This window comes from Trichophyton rubrum (assembly GCF_000151425.1).
Source record: "Trichophyton rubrum CBS 118892 genomic scaffold supercont2.2, whole genome shotgun sequence".
In the NCBI taxonomy this organism is placed as follows: Eukaryota; Fungi; Ascomycota; class Eurotiomycetes; order Onygenales; family Arthrodermataceae; genus Trichophyton; species Trichophyton rubrum.
In genome coordinates, this window is record NW_003456427.1 from 2,061,043 (window position 1) to 2,073,371 (window position 12,329).

A 12,329-nucleotide genomic window follows, 5' to 3' on the forward strand; every position below is an offset into this window, starting at 1 on the left:
TTTTTTCCCAACAGAGGTTTTTTTTTTTTCTTTTTTTAATCTTTTCTTTTCTTTTCCCTGGGTCTCGTCTCGTCTCGCTCGAAATCGACTAGGGCCTGGCTGGTACATGAATACAATGCTCGTACAGACGCATACTTCGAGACATTCGTACATAATGTACAGGAAAGATGCAGCTCCCTGTCAGGCGTGCCGTCTGCCGCTCTCTTTCCTGTATGGCTGGCTGCAGGGTGCCCGTCTTCGTCTTGTGTCTCGCGGCTGCAGACATCAAATCGCCCGGCAGATGACTGGCTGCTGAGGATGGGAATCACCGGAGGGCACTCCTTGTCTGGCCCCCTCCTCTCTTCCGTCTCCTGGTGCGTTAGCCTGCTGCATCTCGACCGCCTCGGGCTAAGTTCCATGCTGGATTTATGGCGGGAAACGGGTTTATCGCCATAAAATAACAATAACAGCAATACAATAGCACGCTCCATTAAAAATCGAACCTGCCAATCTGCGGCCAACTGCTGTCCGGGGGGCCTGGTTCCGTCTCGCCCTGACTTCTATATCTCCCTCCCTCCCGTCGCTACTTTATCTCTACCTCATCCGCGTCGGCCAGGCCATTACTCCCTGCGGCTCTCGCCCTGTTCTCCTTTCCTTTCGCCCTCCCCTCTGCTCCATCTAGCATGCCTACGCCATCCGCGCCATACAACACCCATTTTAGTCCATCTTGACAAGTTTTGACCCCGTGTTGAGAATTGAAGTACTTTCTGCTCGCGGCATGTTGTCTGAGACTAGACGTTATGTGGAGGAGAAAGATAGAACTGAGATAGATCTCCAGGGGTTCGAAACAGGTTCGCCTCTCTTGTTTTAAATCCTTTAAATTCTTTATCAATGTATATCCTGTATAAGCTACAGAGTGTATACCGTGGTCATTCTTTATTTTAACACTTCTTTTAGCCCTTGAAGCTCTGGACAAAGAACTGAGCAAAGATGCCTTCATAACCGCCTTCGCTCCAATTCAACTACTCTGCTCAGGCGAATTCCTCTGTCTCAAATATCTCAAGTGTCGTGATACTGCCTTCGAGCTCGACTTTCTCCTCGACCCTGAATGGTCTAAAGATGAAGATATCAAGACCCCCCTTTACGCCTCCATGGCTACAATCACCCACGAACTAGGCTACGATGAAGAATGGCTGAACGAAGACATGGGCCTCTTCGTGACCAAGAGCTGCCGCACCCGGCTTTTGGAATGCGCAAAGAAGCAAGGTATCGTCCTGTTCCGCGGTGAGAATATTATCATCTACGGTGCACCAATGGAGTGGGCTCTCGAACGTAAGATCAGACGTATATACGCCTCTGGGAAACTCGATAAAAAGGAGCCAGACGTTGGAGATGCTCTCGCGATGATGAAGTGGATTCGTGAGAGAGACGGCAAGCAGCTGGAAAGGGAGTTCATCCGCACTCTGAATTTGAATACCTTTGATATGATTCCAGATTGTCAGACCATGGAACTGCTTGCTGAAGCGTACATGGAACGCTACGGAGAGGAGATATTCAGGCCTGGCAGCCATCTTCCCTATGACTATCACCACCATCTCACCTATGACCAAATCTATCCAAACCATCCAAGCAACCAGACGAACTTTTCCATTCTTTACGGCATACCGGGCAGATCATCTTTGGGCTGAGTCTCTGCATCTTTTGGCATTTTTTTTTTCTAACTGTTTTTGTTACCCCGTCGTGTGGACACTGTCTTTACCCCTTTACTTTTTCCTTATTCTTGGTGCCTGGAGAGCCAAAAAGAAAAAACAAAAAACAAAAAGAACAACTCGCTCATTTCAAACTTATCTAATTTAATTTATGATATTTTTAACGCTTAGTCGACGGTGTATGTATTCCCTTGCGTCCTGCGCGTACATCCCGATGGCTCCAATAGAGACTTGTCGACGCCCGAGAGATGACGGTACGAATGTCCACTCCCACACCGTAGCATCCTAAGAAATACATTATTCTCTTCTCAACCAGCCTCGCCTAGGGTCGTCTCACCATTTTCACCGCTCACAAGCTCTTGGATTGAGTGACATGCAGCCTGCTGTGTCCGATTGGCAAATGCTGGCTCACGCCAACCAGGAATTTGGTACCCTAATGCCACGGATAAGGATCTCCCTGGTCACCATTAGATTAGAGATAGTCCCTTTTTTTTTTTCACTTCGATCAACGGAAGAATTGGCCCAATAGAAGCAAGGTTCGCACAGCAATAGCATGACTAGATCAGATATCTGGCGCGTGTTTTCTGACCACAGAAACGTCTGGTGGGCTCGAAATAACCCGCCTGGCTGAGTGTCCCGTAACTACATCCCTGACCAGACGGCGATTCGATGCTGCAACGAGCCAGCCAGTAAAGATATGCCATTGTTCCCCCCCTCCCCAAGGTCCGTCGCAGTCCGACGGGAAGAATCCACCCCACGATCGAGAACTCGGCCAGATGGGGATTCCACTCCATTCCGGGTATTATCATCCCCACAGTACCACCACCACTACCACGACTTTAATGGCAGTGTATGTTGAGAGAAGGAGGGGGACGAATGGCAAGGGATGTATGGGGGTGTGCAAGAGAAGCGCTACATACAGGCCATGAGACACGGTCTACGTGTCAGTTGGAGCCTACATGCAGTGTTCGACATGGTAAAGCCCAGATTTTATTCTTTCATTTCCCCAAAGGGCGCAGCAGCATGAGCAGTGAAGCCCTCGCTTGCACCATGGATGCAGGATGGATGCAGGAAGTAGTTTGACTGGCCCATGCTGCTATCCGCACTTTGTATCTGCCTCAGCGTGATCGTCTGGAGTTGAGGCAGCGTTGATGCATATTGATGGCCCTGCTGCGTTGGCCGTGACTAGCTCTCCATGCTGGCCGGCTCTCGTTGGCCCTTGGGTGCGATGCAGTGGGTAGTTATCGTTCGTCGTTGCTGCCAACTAACTGACACCGCTCATCATGAACCAAGCAAACGATAATAGCCTTCCGGAAGCTCTGGAGCCGTCGAAACAAGACGGATTGGCAAGTGTCCAACCAGATGGATCGAGAGATAGCGTTATGCTCCCGCCGTCGCACAGCGAACTAGTCTGCTATATGCGAGTCCGCGACAACGCCGGCTCGCAAGGGTATCCCTGATCGAAACGAAAGTGCCCTAAAAGCGAGAGTCAGCGCCAGCACAACACGGAAACGAGAACGAGTTGGGAACACAACATATGTCACCATCCTGTCTCTGCAGGTAGCCATCGTATCGAGCATCGCTGGTGTTGACACCGAGCGGCCGTCGATATATCTGTTGCTGGTCGACGTTGGGTTGATTAACTACTAGTTAACTGGCCTTTTAGACGTCGTTGAGGTTGTGAGGTTGCATGCACCTTTTTTGAGCCAACCAGCGTCCGACTCGCTGTTTTCCTTCTACCTTGCAACCTCAAGCCACGATTTCGAGCATTTGACAACCACCAACATCAGGCCAGACGAGACCCGATGGCAGACGTTCAGGCCCTGAGGCGGCTTATCCAGACGCACCCGCTCATCGACAACCATGCTCACAACATCCTGAGCGCCGAGTATGCGGCAGACTATGGCAGATACCCGCTGGAGAGCATCGTCTCCGAGGCCCAGGGTGACTCCCTGCTGAAGGATGGATGCAAGTCCCTCCCCCATTTCAGGGCCATCAGCCAGCTGGCAGACCTGTATGGCTGTCCGGCTGAGCTGAATGCCGTCAAAGCTGCCAGAGAGGCGGCGATTGCGGCTAATTACGAGCAGCTGGTGAAGAAGTGTCTGCATGGAACCCATATGCTCCTCATTGACGATGGCTTGAACATAGACCACTCGGAGTCCTTTGAGTGGCATGACCGGTTCACTCCCGGATCTACGAAGAGGATTGTCCGTATTGAAAGCCTGGCTGCCTCGATCTTGAAGATTTTGCTGCAAAAGACCTCCGGGGATGAGCTCTTGTTCGATACCCCTGAAACTGAAGACGAGGGTGGTCTTATCTTTGGAAAGTACCCTTCCTCCCAACTTCTCAGCATCTTTGAAGTGGCCTTCAAGAGCCGGATTAAAGGGTACCTGGAGGATCTGGACATTGCCGGATTCAAGTCAATCATCTGCTATAGATCCGGGCTAGCTGTGAAGAAGCCCGCAACCAAGGATTTATTGAAAAGTTTCAGCTCCCACTTCCAGTCAATGTCGACAGATGGCAGCAGCCGAATCGATAGCAAGCCTTTGAATGACTACTTGGTCGTGACAGTCCTGACTATAATCCATCAATATCACCTTACCACAGGGAAAAGCAAACCAATCCAGTTTCATACAGGTCTAGGAGATTCCGACATAGAACTTAATCAGTCTGATCCCGCTCTTCTTCAATCCGTCATTGAGCAGTTTGAGACCGTCAACTTTGTTCTACTTCACTCATCATATCCCTTTACACGCCAGGCAGGATACTTGGCTAGCTCTTATAAAAACGTCTACTTGGACCTCGGAGAAGTATTCCCCATGATCAGCAGGGATGGCCAGATCTCAGTCGTTCGTCAAGCTTTGGAACTGGTACCTACGTCTAAACTTCTCTGGAGCACTGACGGCCACTTTCACCCAGAGACCTTCTGGCTGGCTAACCTTCAGTTTAGACAAGCGTTGGAATTAGTATGAGTTTCCTATCCAATTTTTCTTCTTTTTCTCTTACTACCAGAAAAACGCTGCTAAAAGATGATCCTTTTAGGTTTTCACCGAGTATGTATACAAGGGAGACTTTAACATTGACCAGGCTATGACCTCAGTTGCAGATATTCTGTTCAATAATTCCAACGAACTCTATAATCTCGACCAGTCGGTAAGCTTTGAAACTATTATGGACCTGCAGCGGGCTACAGAGTCGTCTTTTCCCGAGCTGTTTGCTCAAAGGCCATCAGAAACCATCATGCAAACGGCCCAAAGATTCATGTCTGTCTACAATACTATTGACTTTTATTGGCTTCAATTTGTTGACTATACAGCCACTGTGCGCGTTCGAATGCTCCCTGCCGGCCAATTCTATCGTATGATACGGGGAAAATCTATCGGGATCACAATGGCTCTTATGAATTTGCTGCAAAATGACACATTAGGCGAACCAGGCGCCTTGACGGCCGGCCAATTTCTCCTACGGCCCGACATTACTACTCTATCTCCCAACCTTAAAAGATCTGGCTCCCCTAATAGTGCTACAGTAATGACCTTCTGGAAGAATTCAAAGGGCAAACCCCTGGAAGGATGTCCAAGGTATACCCTACAAAACTTGGTTGACAAGTGCAAATCTGAGTTTGGCATTTCTCTACTTGTCGGCTTTGAAGTTGAAGTAGTGTTCATGAAACCGTCTGATGCTAAACGGGACCATCGCTACAACTATCTCGAGGATGAAGACTATTTCACTCCCTGGGTCCTTAATCATTCATGGTCAAACATGACATCTGACACAAGAACAGCACTGCCTCTTGTGGAAGAGATTGCCTCCGAGCTTCTGTCTTTAGGTATCGAAATCGAGCAGTTCCACGCAGAGTCGTCTCCAGGCCAATTTGAATTCGTCCTTCCTCCATCTCGACCTCTAGCTTCAGTCGATCTCCTCATCAGAGCACGACAAGTCATCGTCACTGTTGCTGAAAGGCATGGCGTTCGGGCAACGCTGTATCCTAGGCCATCTCCCAACCATGCAGGGACCGCATCGCATGCCCATATATCAGTCTCACCAACAAATCATGAGAATTCCTTCCTAGCTGGAATGTTGGAGCACTTCCCATCAGTTTTGGCGTTCACTTTCCCTCAAGATGCATGCTATGCGCGTGTCTTGCCTGGTATCTGGGCCGGAGGTATATGGGTTGCATGGGGGGACCAAAATCGCGAAACTCCTATTCGAAAAATCAGCGATGGGCACTGGGAAATCAAGTCCATGGACGGTATGTCCAACCCGTACCTGGCTATGGCAGCAGTTATTGGTGCGGAATATCTGGGCTTGAAGGACCGGATGGAGCTTAAAGTCAAGGCTTGCAATGGTATGTTTGTATCTGATCACCTTTCATACAATTAACGAGTACACATAGCTAATCCGGTATGTAACCGTGTAGTTGATCCCGTAGGCTTGAACGATGAGGAACGCAAGGAGTTGGGAATAACTACTATCATGCCCACTTCCATAGATGAGAGTATTGCGGCCTTGAAAGCTGATACTGCGCTCCAAGAGCTATTAGGCAAAGTCTTTGTTAAACGATACATTGCTGTTCGACAGGGAGAGCAGAGGTTGCTCCAGAGTATGAGCGAGACCAAACGGCGAAACTGGTTGATTGAGAAGTATTAGGGCGAGTGATCTTTAGATATATGGCCAGCAAGCGGTGGTAATTTCGGTATTTACGCCTTTACTTTGACGTATCTGATAATTTCTTCTATCTGATAGAATTAAGAAAAACCAGATAAAAATAGGTAGGGGTAGGTAAGCATTCTGATAGATGGGTTGCCAAAGAAAAAATTTAACGCCTGTTAAACCAAGAAAGTAGCACAGATATAGATTGCAAATATGTGCGTATCCAACGTCATCGAAAAAGGATAAGGATCGTGAACTCTTCAAACATAATACTCCACCAGAAACATCAAACTCGCTCGCTATAAAAAGCAGGTATCGTAAGAGTCAATATGAGAACGTAAATGTATATCACCAACCACAACAACGCTCAGGAACATAACCAGGTGAAACGGAGTCTAAAATTTCTCCATCAAATGCTTTCTGACGGTCCACATACGGGCCCGTTTGCCGTAGATATAGAGGGGAATCGTGAAAAGCATCAATGCAAGATGTATGCCACCCAATGCAACGAAGACATCTTTAGCTCCGTCTGCTTGGAGCCACTGGACAAAAAAGAGAGAGAAAACGAATCCATGAAGCACGTCTATAGTAACCATTAGTAATTTTGGACAAAAAATGATGAAGCGAAGTAAGACTTACTCTTGCTGAAGTTTAGCGTCACCAGGGCCTCCCCGGCATACTGACGGTAGCTGTCAACGCAGTAGGTAATCGATGTGGTACTACCGAGAGTGCAGCCAAAAGACAAGACACCAAAGAAGACAGTGGGCACAATCCAGTTATCTTTCTCCTGGGCACTCCATCCGAAGCCCATTAGGCCGATGGTAGTTGCAAGTGTACTTGGAATGCCCATTACGAGACGGAATTCTGGTTCGTAAACACCTCCATTTCGACGGGACATGAATCGAACAACGACATCTGATACTCTTCCAGCCACAATAGTGCCTAGAATACCGGCAACAAAAGGGGAAATATATACTAATCCGACCTGCAAGGGGGTGAAATTGTAGGTATTGCGCTTGGCGTAGATCTCTGCCACCGACTCTGAAAGGACGATGAGCCATCCGACTGAGAGAGCATAGACCATGGACGACCAGAGGACAGCAGGATACGCAAAGAGGATAAGTGGGCGGGCCATGACGCGGAACCAATTATCTTTGGCGATTCTGCCATTCCATGGCTTCAGCGACTGAATGAAGCTGACCCGTGGTTTGGCACGTAGATTACTGGTGTATATCTGCTGTTGAGATAGTTGGACAGTGGGATCTACCTGGTCTCTGTAAGCTGGAATGGGCCGCTGGGCCTCGGGATCGATCACTATGGCGGGAATGGAAGATTGTGCGGTATCCTTTTCGGCCATTACTTCGGGGGTATCTTTCTCAATCTCTGCCTTTTCATCTTCAGCGAAGCCAACATGGGCGTTTTTATGCTTCCGTGGTGTAACAGCGCCCAGCTGCCTGTCTACTTCCTCTATTCCAGGAGTGACAGGTTGCGAAGACCGACCTCGGAGGGTATGTACAAGGTCAGACATGCTTCTTCGCATAGGAGGTCTCTTTGCACGAGGACGTGGAGTCCTGTCCCAAAAGGTCTCAGGGACAAAGAGGAACACCAGGATTGCACTGAATCCAGTGGTGATAGCAACCATCCTATGGACGTTAGTTTATGCGTCCATGATCGTAGGAGAAATGGGAAAAGCAAGACATACCAAAAAATCCAACGCCATCCTAGGCTGTTTGTGATTGCAGCACTGACAAGAGGAATCAAATTCTTTCCTCCCAAAAGCAGTAGTGTATATACTCCGACTCGGTATGCACGTTCATGTAAGAAATAGATCTCTGCAATGGTGGCGGATGGGAGGCATTCGACCGGGCTAACGGCTAAACCCTGGAAGATGCGGGCAATAACAAGGCTGACATATGAAGGAGAAACAGCACACCAGACTGCAGAAATGATAAACATGGTGGCTCCGGCAATGTAAACCGGGCGTTTGCCGTATAAAATGGCGGTAGGCGACATGACGACCGAGCCGAGACCGAGACCCAACATGTAGAGCCCGGTGGTTAAAGCGACCTTATGAAAGCTTATGCTGTACTCTGCCGAGACTTCGTTGTATGCAGCGGCCAGTATAGGCGTCATACCGCCTCCAAGCATGCAGTAGAAGCCCAGGCAGAGCATAGCAAGGTCTCGCCGCCACACCGGCCAGTTGAGAGGGTCATTCATAGACTCCTCCGGCTGAGGATCCAAGACTATAGCTCCATCTGCAGTCCGCTTCTTGGGCGGTGCAGGGCCGCGTGAGGAGCCTCTGGATGGAGGGTATGGTGAAGGAAGTGATGTAGCGGAGGTCCGAGCCGGTGTATTTCGAAGGCCGAGTGGCTCGTTTCTCTTTGCAGCGAGCAGCAAGATGGTTCCTGTCTGGCGTGTCAAAAATTGCCACCAGCATCAGGAACAAAGAAACAATAGACGTACCTGGCACTTCATCGGTCTGCTTGTCGCTGAGGATGCCCATCGACCATTTCTCTCGGTGAGCCCATCTCTCCTCCAGGGCCTGCGAATCCTTGCCCTTTAGGCCGAGATACCTTGTCCACTTGACGCCTCCAGCCTTTGGAGCCGCCTCCTCTTCCTTGCTGAGATCCGATTGAGCAGGAGAAGCCCCTGCTTGCACCTCGTCCGCCATCTGAGCTCTCCGGCTATCTCTGTCTATCCCGTATCAGCTAGAACCGTTATATGTGTAGATGGTGTACAGTACGAGAGGACCAGCTCTTCGTGTCTGCTGCACCGTCGACTGGTAGACAATAATATATACTCCGTGCTGTAGAAATGACCTTCAAGCCCCGTGATATGTCCACGGATCCGGTCTACCAGCTCTCGTCTGGCGCGGTCGAAGCTCGTCTTGAGGGGAGGGAGGCGTAGGATCCAAGCAAGGGAGGCAAAGAGCAAAAACGGCCGCTAGAAACCTCTCAGACGGAGACTCCCGCGCTGTCTGCAGCTGTTAGTAGCACGCACGAAGGCAAGGGACGCTGTCGGAGCAGACGAGGCCATCCTTTATATGTTGCTGTCCCGTCTCCCGTCCGTCGTTGCAGTAGCTTCGCCGTTGCTGGCGGCTGCTGGACCCAAAAGAAAAAAAACGCCGGCCATGTGACCCGCGACTTAGTCAGTACCTCCCGCTCCCGCCAGCCTTAGCCCAAAACGGAAGTACCTCGGAAGTCACTCGCGCTGCTTTTCCAACCTCACCTTCAGTTTCTAAGAGTAAACCACCAGACAACAACCCATGAGACAAACTAACTAGCAGCTCGGATTGCGGTTACGACTACGGCTACAGCTCCTCGCAGGTGGCTTGCGCTGCTCGTGGCCCGGGAATCGAGAGTTGACGTATCGGACATCCCCTCCCTGCCCCTTGGCGCAGAAGGACGCACGCGTGGATGCTGGTGGCCACCGCGAAAGTCTCTCCTTTGCCCTCGCTATCTCTGCTCCCCGGCTCCGCTTCGAGGCCACATCAAGACAAAAGAGTCGACGCTGGAGACGGCCGCTGCACATGGGAATCCGAATGGCTGCCCTCCACCAGCTGCTCGTTGCCCAATGGCGACCTGTCCGGTGATATCATAACGTCACCATGCAGTGCTCGAGCAGCCTTAACAGCGCTTTTTATGTCGTCGCCAAGGGCGTTAGAGACCCCAGGGAACGCATGGGACGTTGGCTAACGCTGCGAAAGGGAGTGAAGGGCTGTTGCTTCGATCGACAAGCTTAGTTCTTGTTCCTTCCGTCTGCTGGACGCCAGTTAGAGTTGGTCGTGTTTGAGAGGAAGCCGAGCCGGCGGTGCAGCTGAGATCCGCGTTCGTGGCGGCCACCGGGACCGTGAGGTTTGCGAGGTTTGGTGGCGGCTGCTGCGATCAACCTGGTTTTTACGAGACTCACGATAACGCTTCTTGTTGTCTGATTATTTAGCCCTCCGAGTGTGGAGTGTTCAGGCTTCTGGGCATGTAGCAATTTGTGGGGGATGTACACCTCCACCTGCTCAGCTGGACGGTTTATGTTCATCTAATTAGCTATCTGGAGTCCCGTTGTCCCCAAGTTACGGGAATACAGCTCCCAAAAGGAAAAACTGACCGGGCATCTCGCGATAACAGAGATTCACAATCAACATGAAGGCTGTTTCAGTTTTGATGCTAGTGCTGCGCACGGTGAAGAAGAGGCAGCCTATGATATCATACAAGCTTGCACGAGGTAACTAACTATGGGAAGCAGATTTTGGAATCGATATCCTCATCCTTCCCCTCCTCATCTGCCTTATCTCTTTCCCATCTCTCTAGCTACGCAGCAACCTTACATCCTGCCGGCATAGTCACAATCGTCACTAACTACATCATCTATATGGAAAGTTGTTTGTTTATACAGTTAACTACTCGATTATCTGAGACGGTACCAAAGTCTACGTGTGAAATCCATGGTTCCGCCCAGGGTTAAAAACTTATACCCTAAAATGACGTCCACGACTTCACACTGCTGAAAAAAAAAAAAAAAAAAAAAAAAACACCGGGAAAAGCCATCGAATGGCCGATGAAATCGATATGGACGCTCTTGCACACATTGTGTCGGGCAGGTCTTCCTTCCTGGAGAAATCCGAACGCTGCCATGGGGAAGTTAAACCCAGTGCTAGATGATATGCAATATGCAGGGAAAGAGCTTACAAAGTTGAGCCTCATTGCATATTATGTCTCGATGCTCTACCATGGTTCAATCCAACGCCTTTCTTTTCGCTCCCGGGAAATAAGCGCTTGAAGATGTCATCGACTCTCTTTTTCCTAGGAGCATTGGATTACTGGCTCTGGCACCATCTCATGGCTCGTTATGACAGCATCCATCATGAGGGAGGAGAAGAGATCTATAAATTCCTCTTCTCCTGTAGTTTTCAACCTGACATCCTTCATTCCCTTTCATCTCACTTATTTGTTCCAAGTACGACTGATACCACCTAAACTCCGTCTCTAGAAATATACCCTAGACTACCTACCTGGTATCAAGAGCAGAGTTTTCAAAGAACAATCACATCGAAAACATACAAAGATTAAACTATATCAAGATGACGCGCACCCGTGACGTCGACGAGATCTTCAATGTTGAGGCTCTTGAGGGTATCAACTTGTCCATGAGTGCCCCATTCCGCAAACTATCCAATCGTCTCTTCAATAAGAAAAAGAAGAAGAAGAATTGCGAGGAGCGGACCTACGATGAGGCACCTGGAGAGGAAGCAGCTGGGGAGCCTACTCCCGACAAGGCCACGAAGTCCGCCTCTGATGAAGAAGAGAATGATTCTCTCTCTTCTCTCAAGAAGCCTGCTCCTCCGGTTGATAGTTTACACCCGCTCAGGATCATCGAAGGACCGGACGGCCCTATTTTGCCGCACAAGGGCCCCGCAGGATATCGCCCTGGCATCCACCGGGCTGTAGCCAGGGTCATCATCGAGGCCCATCAACGTCCCGATCCAGGACCGTCTTACCCAACACTTCCTGGCTCCAACCTCCCTTTTCCTCTCCTTCCGCGTCCACCTGCGACTGCTACCTCTGCCCGAGCTGCAGCAGCTGGCCGAATATCAGCCGCTCTGGCAGTTTCTACCCCATCTCCTCCGTCTTCGCCTGAGGTCCCTCGGGCCATCAAGGTCGTATCCGAACACCCACCTGTTCTCGACCTCACTCTTCCAAACTCGGCCTTTAGCAAGCAGGACCTCTCCGATATTTTTAGGGCCTTGGAATAATGTTGTTAATTTGTATCGCTGCCATCTTGTTATCTTCTGCTGTGTATTGTATGTCATGGACTGGCGTTGGCATTTAAGTGTCGGTTTAATCTGTTTTAACCCTTGTATAACTACGGTGATAGCTTGTATGCTACTTGGTTGGATATTCAAAAAGGCACGCGGGAAGGAAAAAATGGGTAAAAATATCTATTCGCTTTGCTTATGATCATGGAGGTGAATATGCTATAACTCAATTGTATGCG

General features: G+C 49.7%; 4 protein-coding genes across 6 annotated transcripts; 3 read left to right on the forward strand and 1 right to left on the reverse strand.

Moving 5' to 3' along the window:
• Positions 1 to 1,130: 1,130 nt before the first annotated feature.
• On the forward strand, positions 1,131 to 1,667 carry TERG_02367 (uncharacterized protein; the record flags this gene model as incomplete). The annotated part of the gene is made up of 1 exon (XM_003237602.2): positions 1,131 to 1,667. One exon carries the CDS (start codon positions 1,131 to 1,133, stop codon positions 1,665 to 1,667), a length of 537 nt encoding a protein of 178 aa, XP_003237650.2.
• A 1,826-nt stretch (positions 1,668 to 3,493) lies between these two features.
• TERG_02368 (uncharacterized protein) lies at positions 3,494 to 6,338 on the forward strand (the record flags this gene model as incomplete). Of its 2 annotated transcripts, XM_047747904.1 has the most annotated exons (3): positions 3,494 to 4,654; positions 4,731 to 6,036; positions 6,109 to 6,338. In XM_047747904.1, the coding sequence occupies 3 exons, from the start codon at positions 3,494 to 3,496 to the stop codon at positions 6,336 to 6,338; spliced, it is 2,697 nt and encodes an 898-aa protein (XP_047603873.1). The 2 variants fall into 2 exon arrangements, with proteins under 2 accessions (XP_047603873.1, XP_047605642.1); XM_047749409.1 differs by lacking the exon at positions 6,109 to 6,338 and having other exon boundaries at positions 4,731 to 6,071.
• A 398-nt stretch (positions 6,339 to 6,736) lies between these two features.
• On the reverse strand, positions 6,737 to 9,012 carry TERG_02369 (uncharacterized protein; the record flags this gene model as incomplete). 2 transcript variants are annotated; one of them, XM_003237604.1, is made up of 4 exons in its annotated part: positions 6,737 to 6,924; positions 6,981 to 7,984; positions 8,044 to 8,746; positions 8,805 to 9,012. In XM_003237604.1, 4 exons carry the CDS (start codon positions 9,010 to 9,012, stop codon positions 6,737 to 6,739), a joined length of 2,103 nt encoding a protein of 700 aa, XP_003237652.1. The 2 variants fall into 2 exon arrangements, with proteins under 2 accessions (XP_003237652.1, XP_047605643.1); XM_047749410.1 differs by lacking the exon at positions 6,737 to 6,924 and having other exon boundaries at positions 6,937 to 7,984.
• A 1,912-nt stretch (positions 9,013 to 10,924) lies between these two features.
• Positions 10,925 to 12,087, forward strand: TERG_02371 (uncharacterized protein; the record flags this gene model as incomplete). The annotated part of the gene is made up of 1 exon (XM_003237606.2): positions 10,925 to 12,087. The coding sequence occupies exon 1, from the start codon at positions 11,416 to 11,418 to the stop codon at positions 12,085 to 12,087; it is 672 nt and encodes a 223-aa protein (XP_003237654.1). The 5' UTR covers positions 10,925 to 11,415.
• Positions 12,088 to 12,329: the final 242 nt, after the last annotated feature.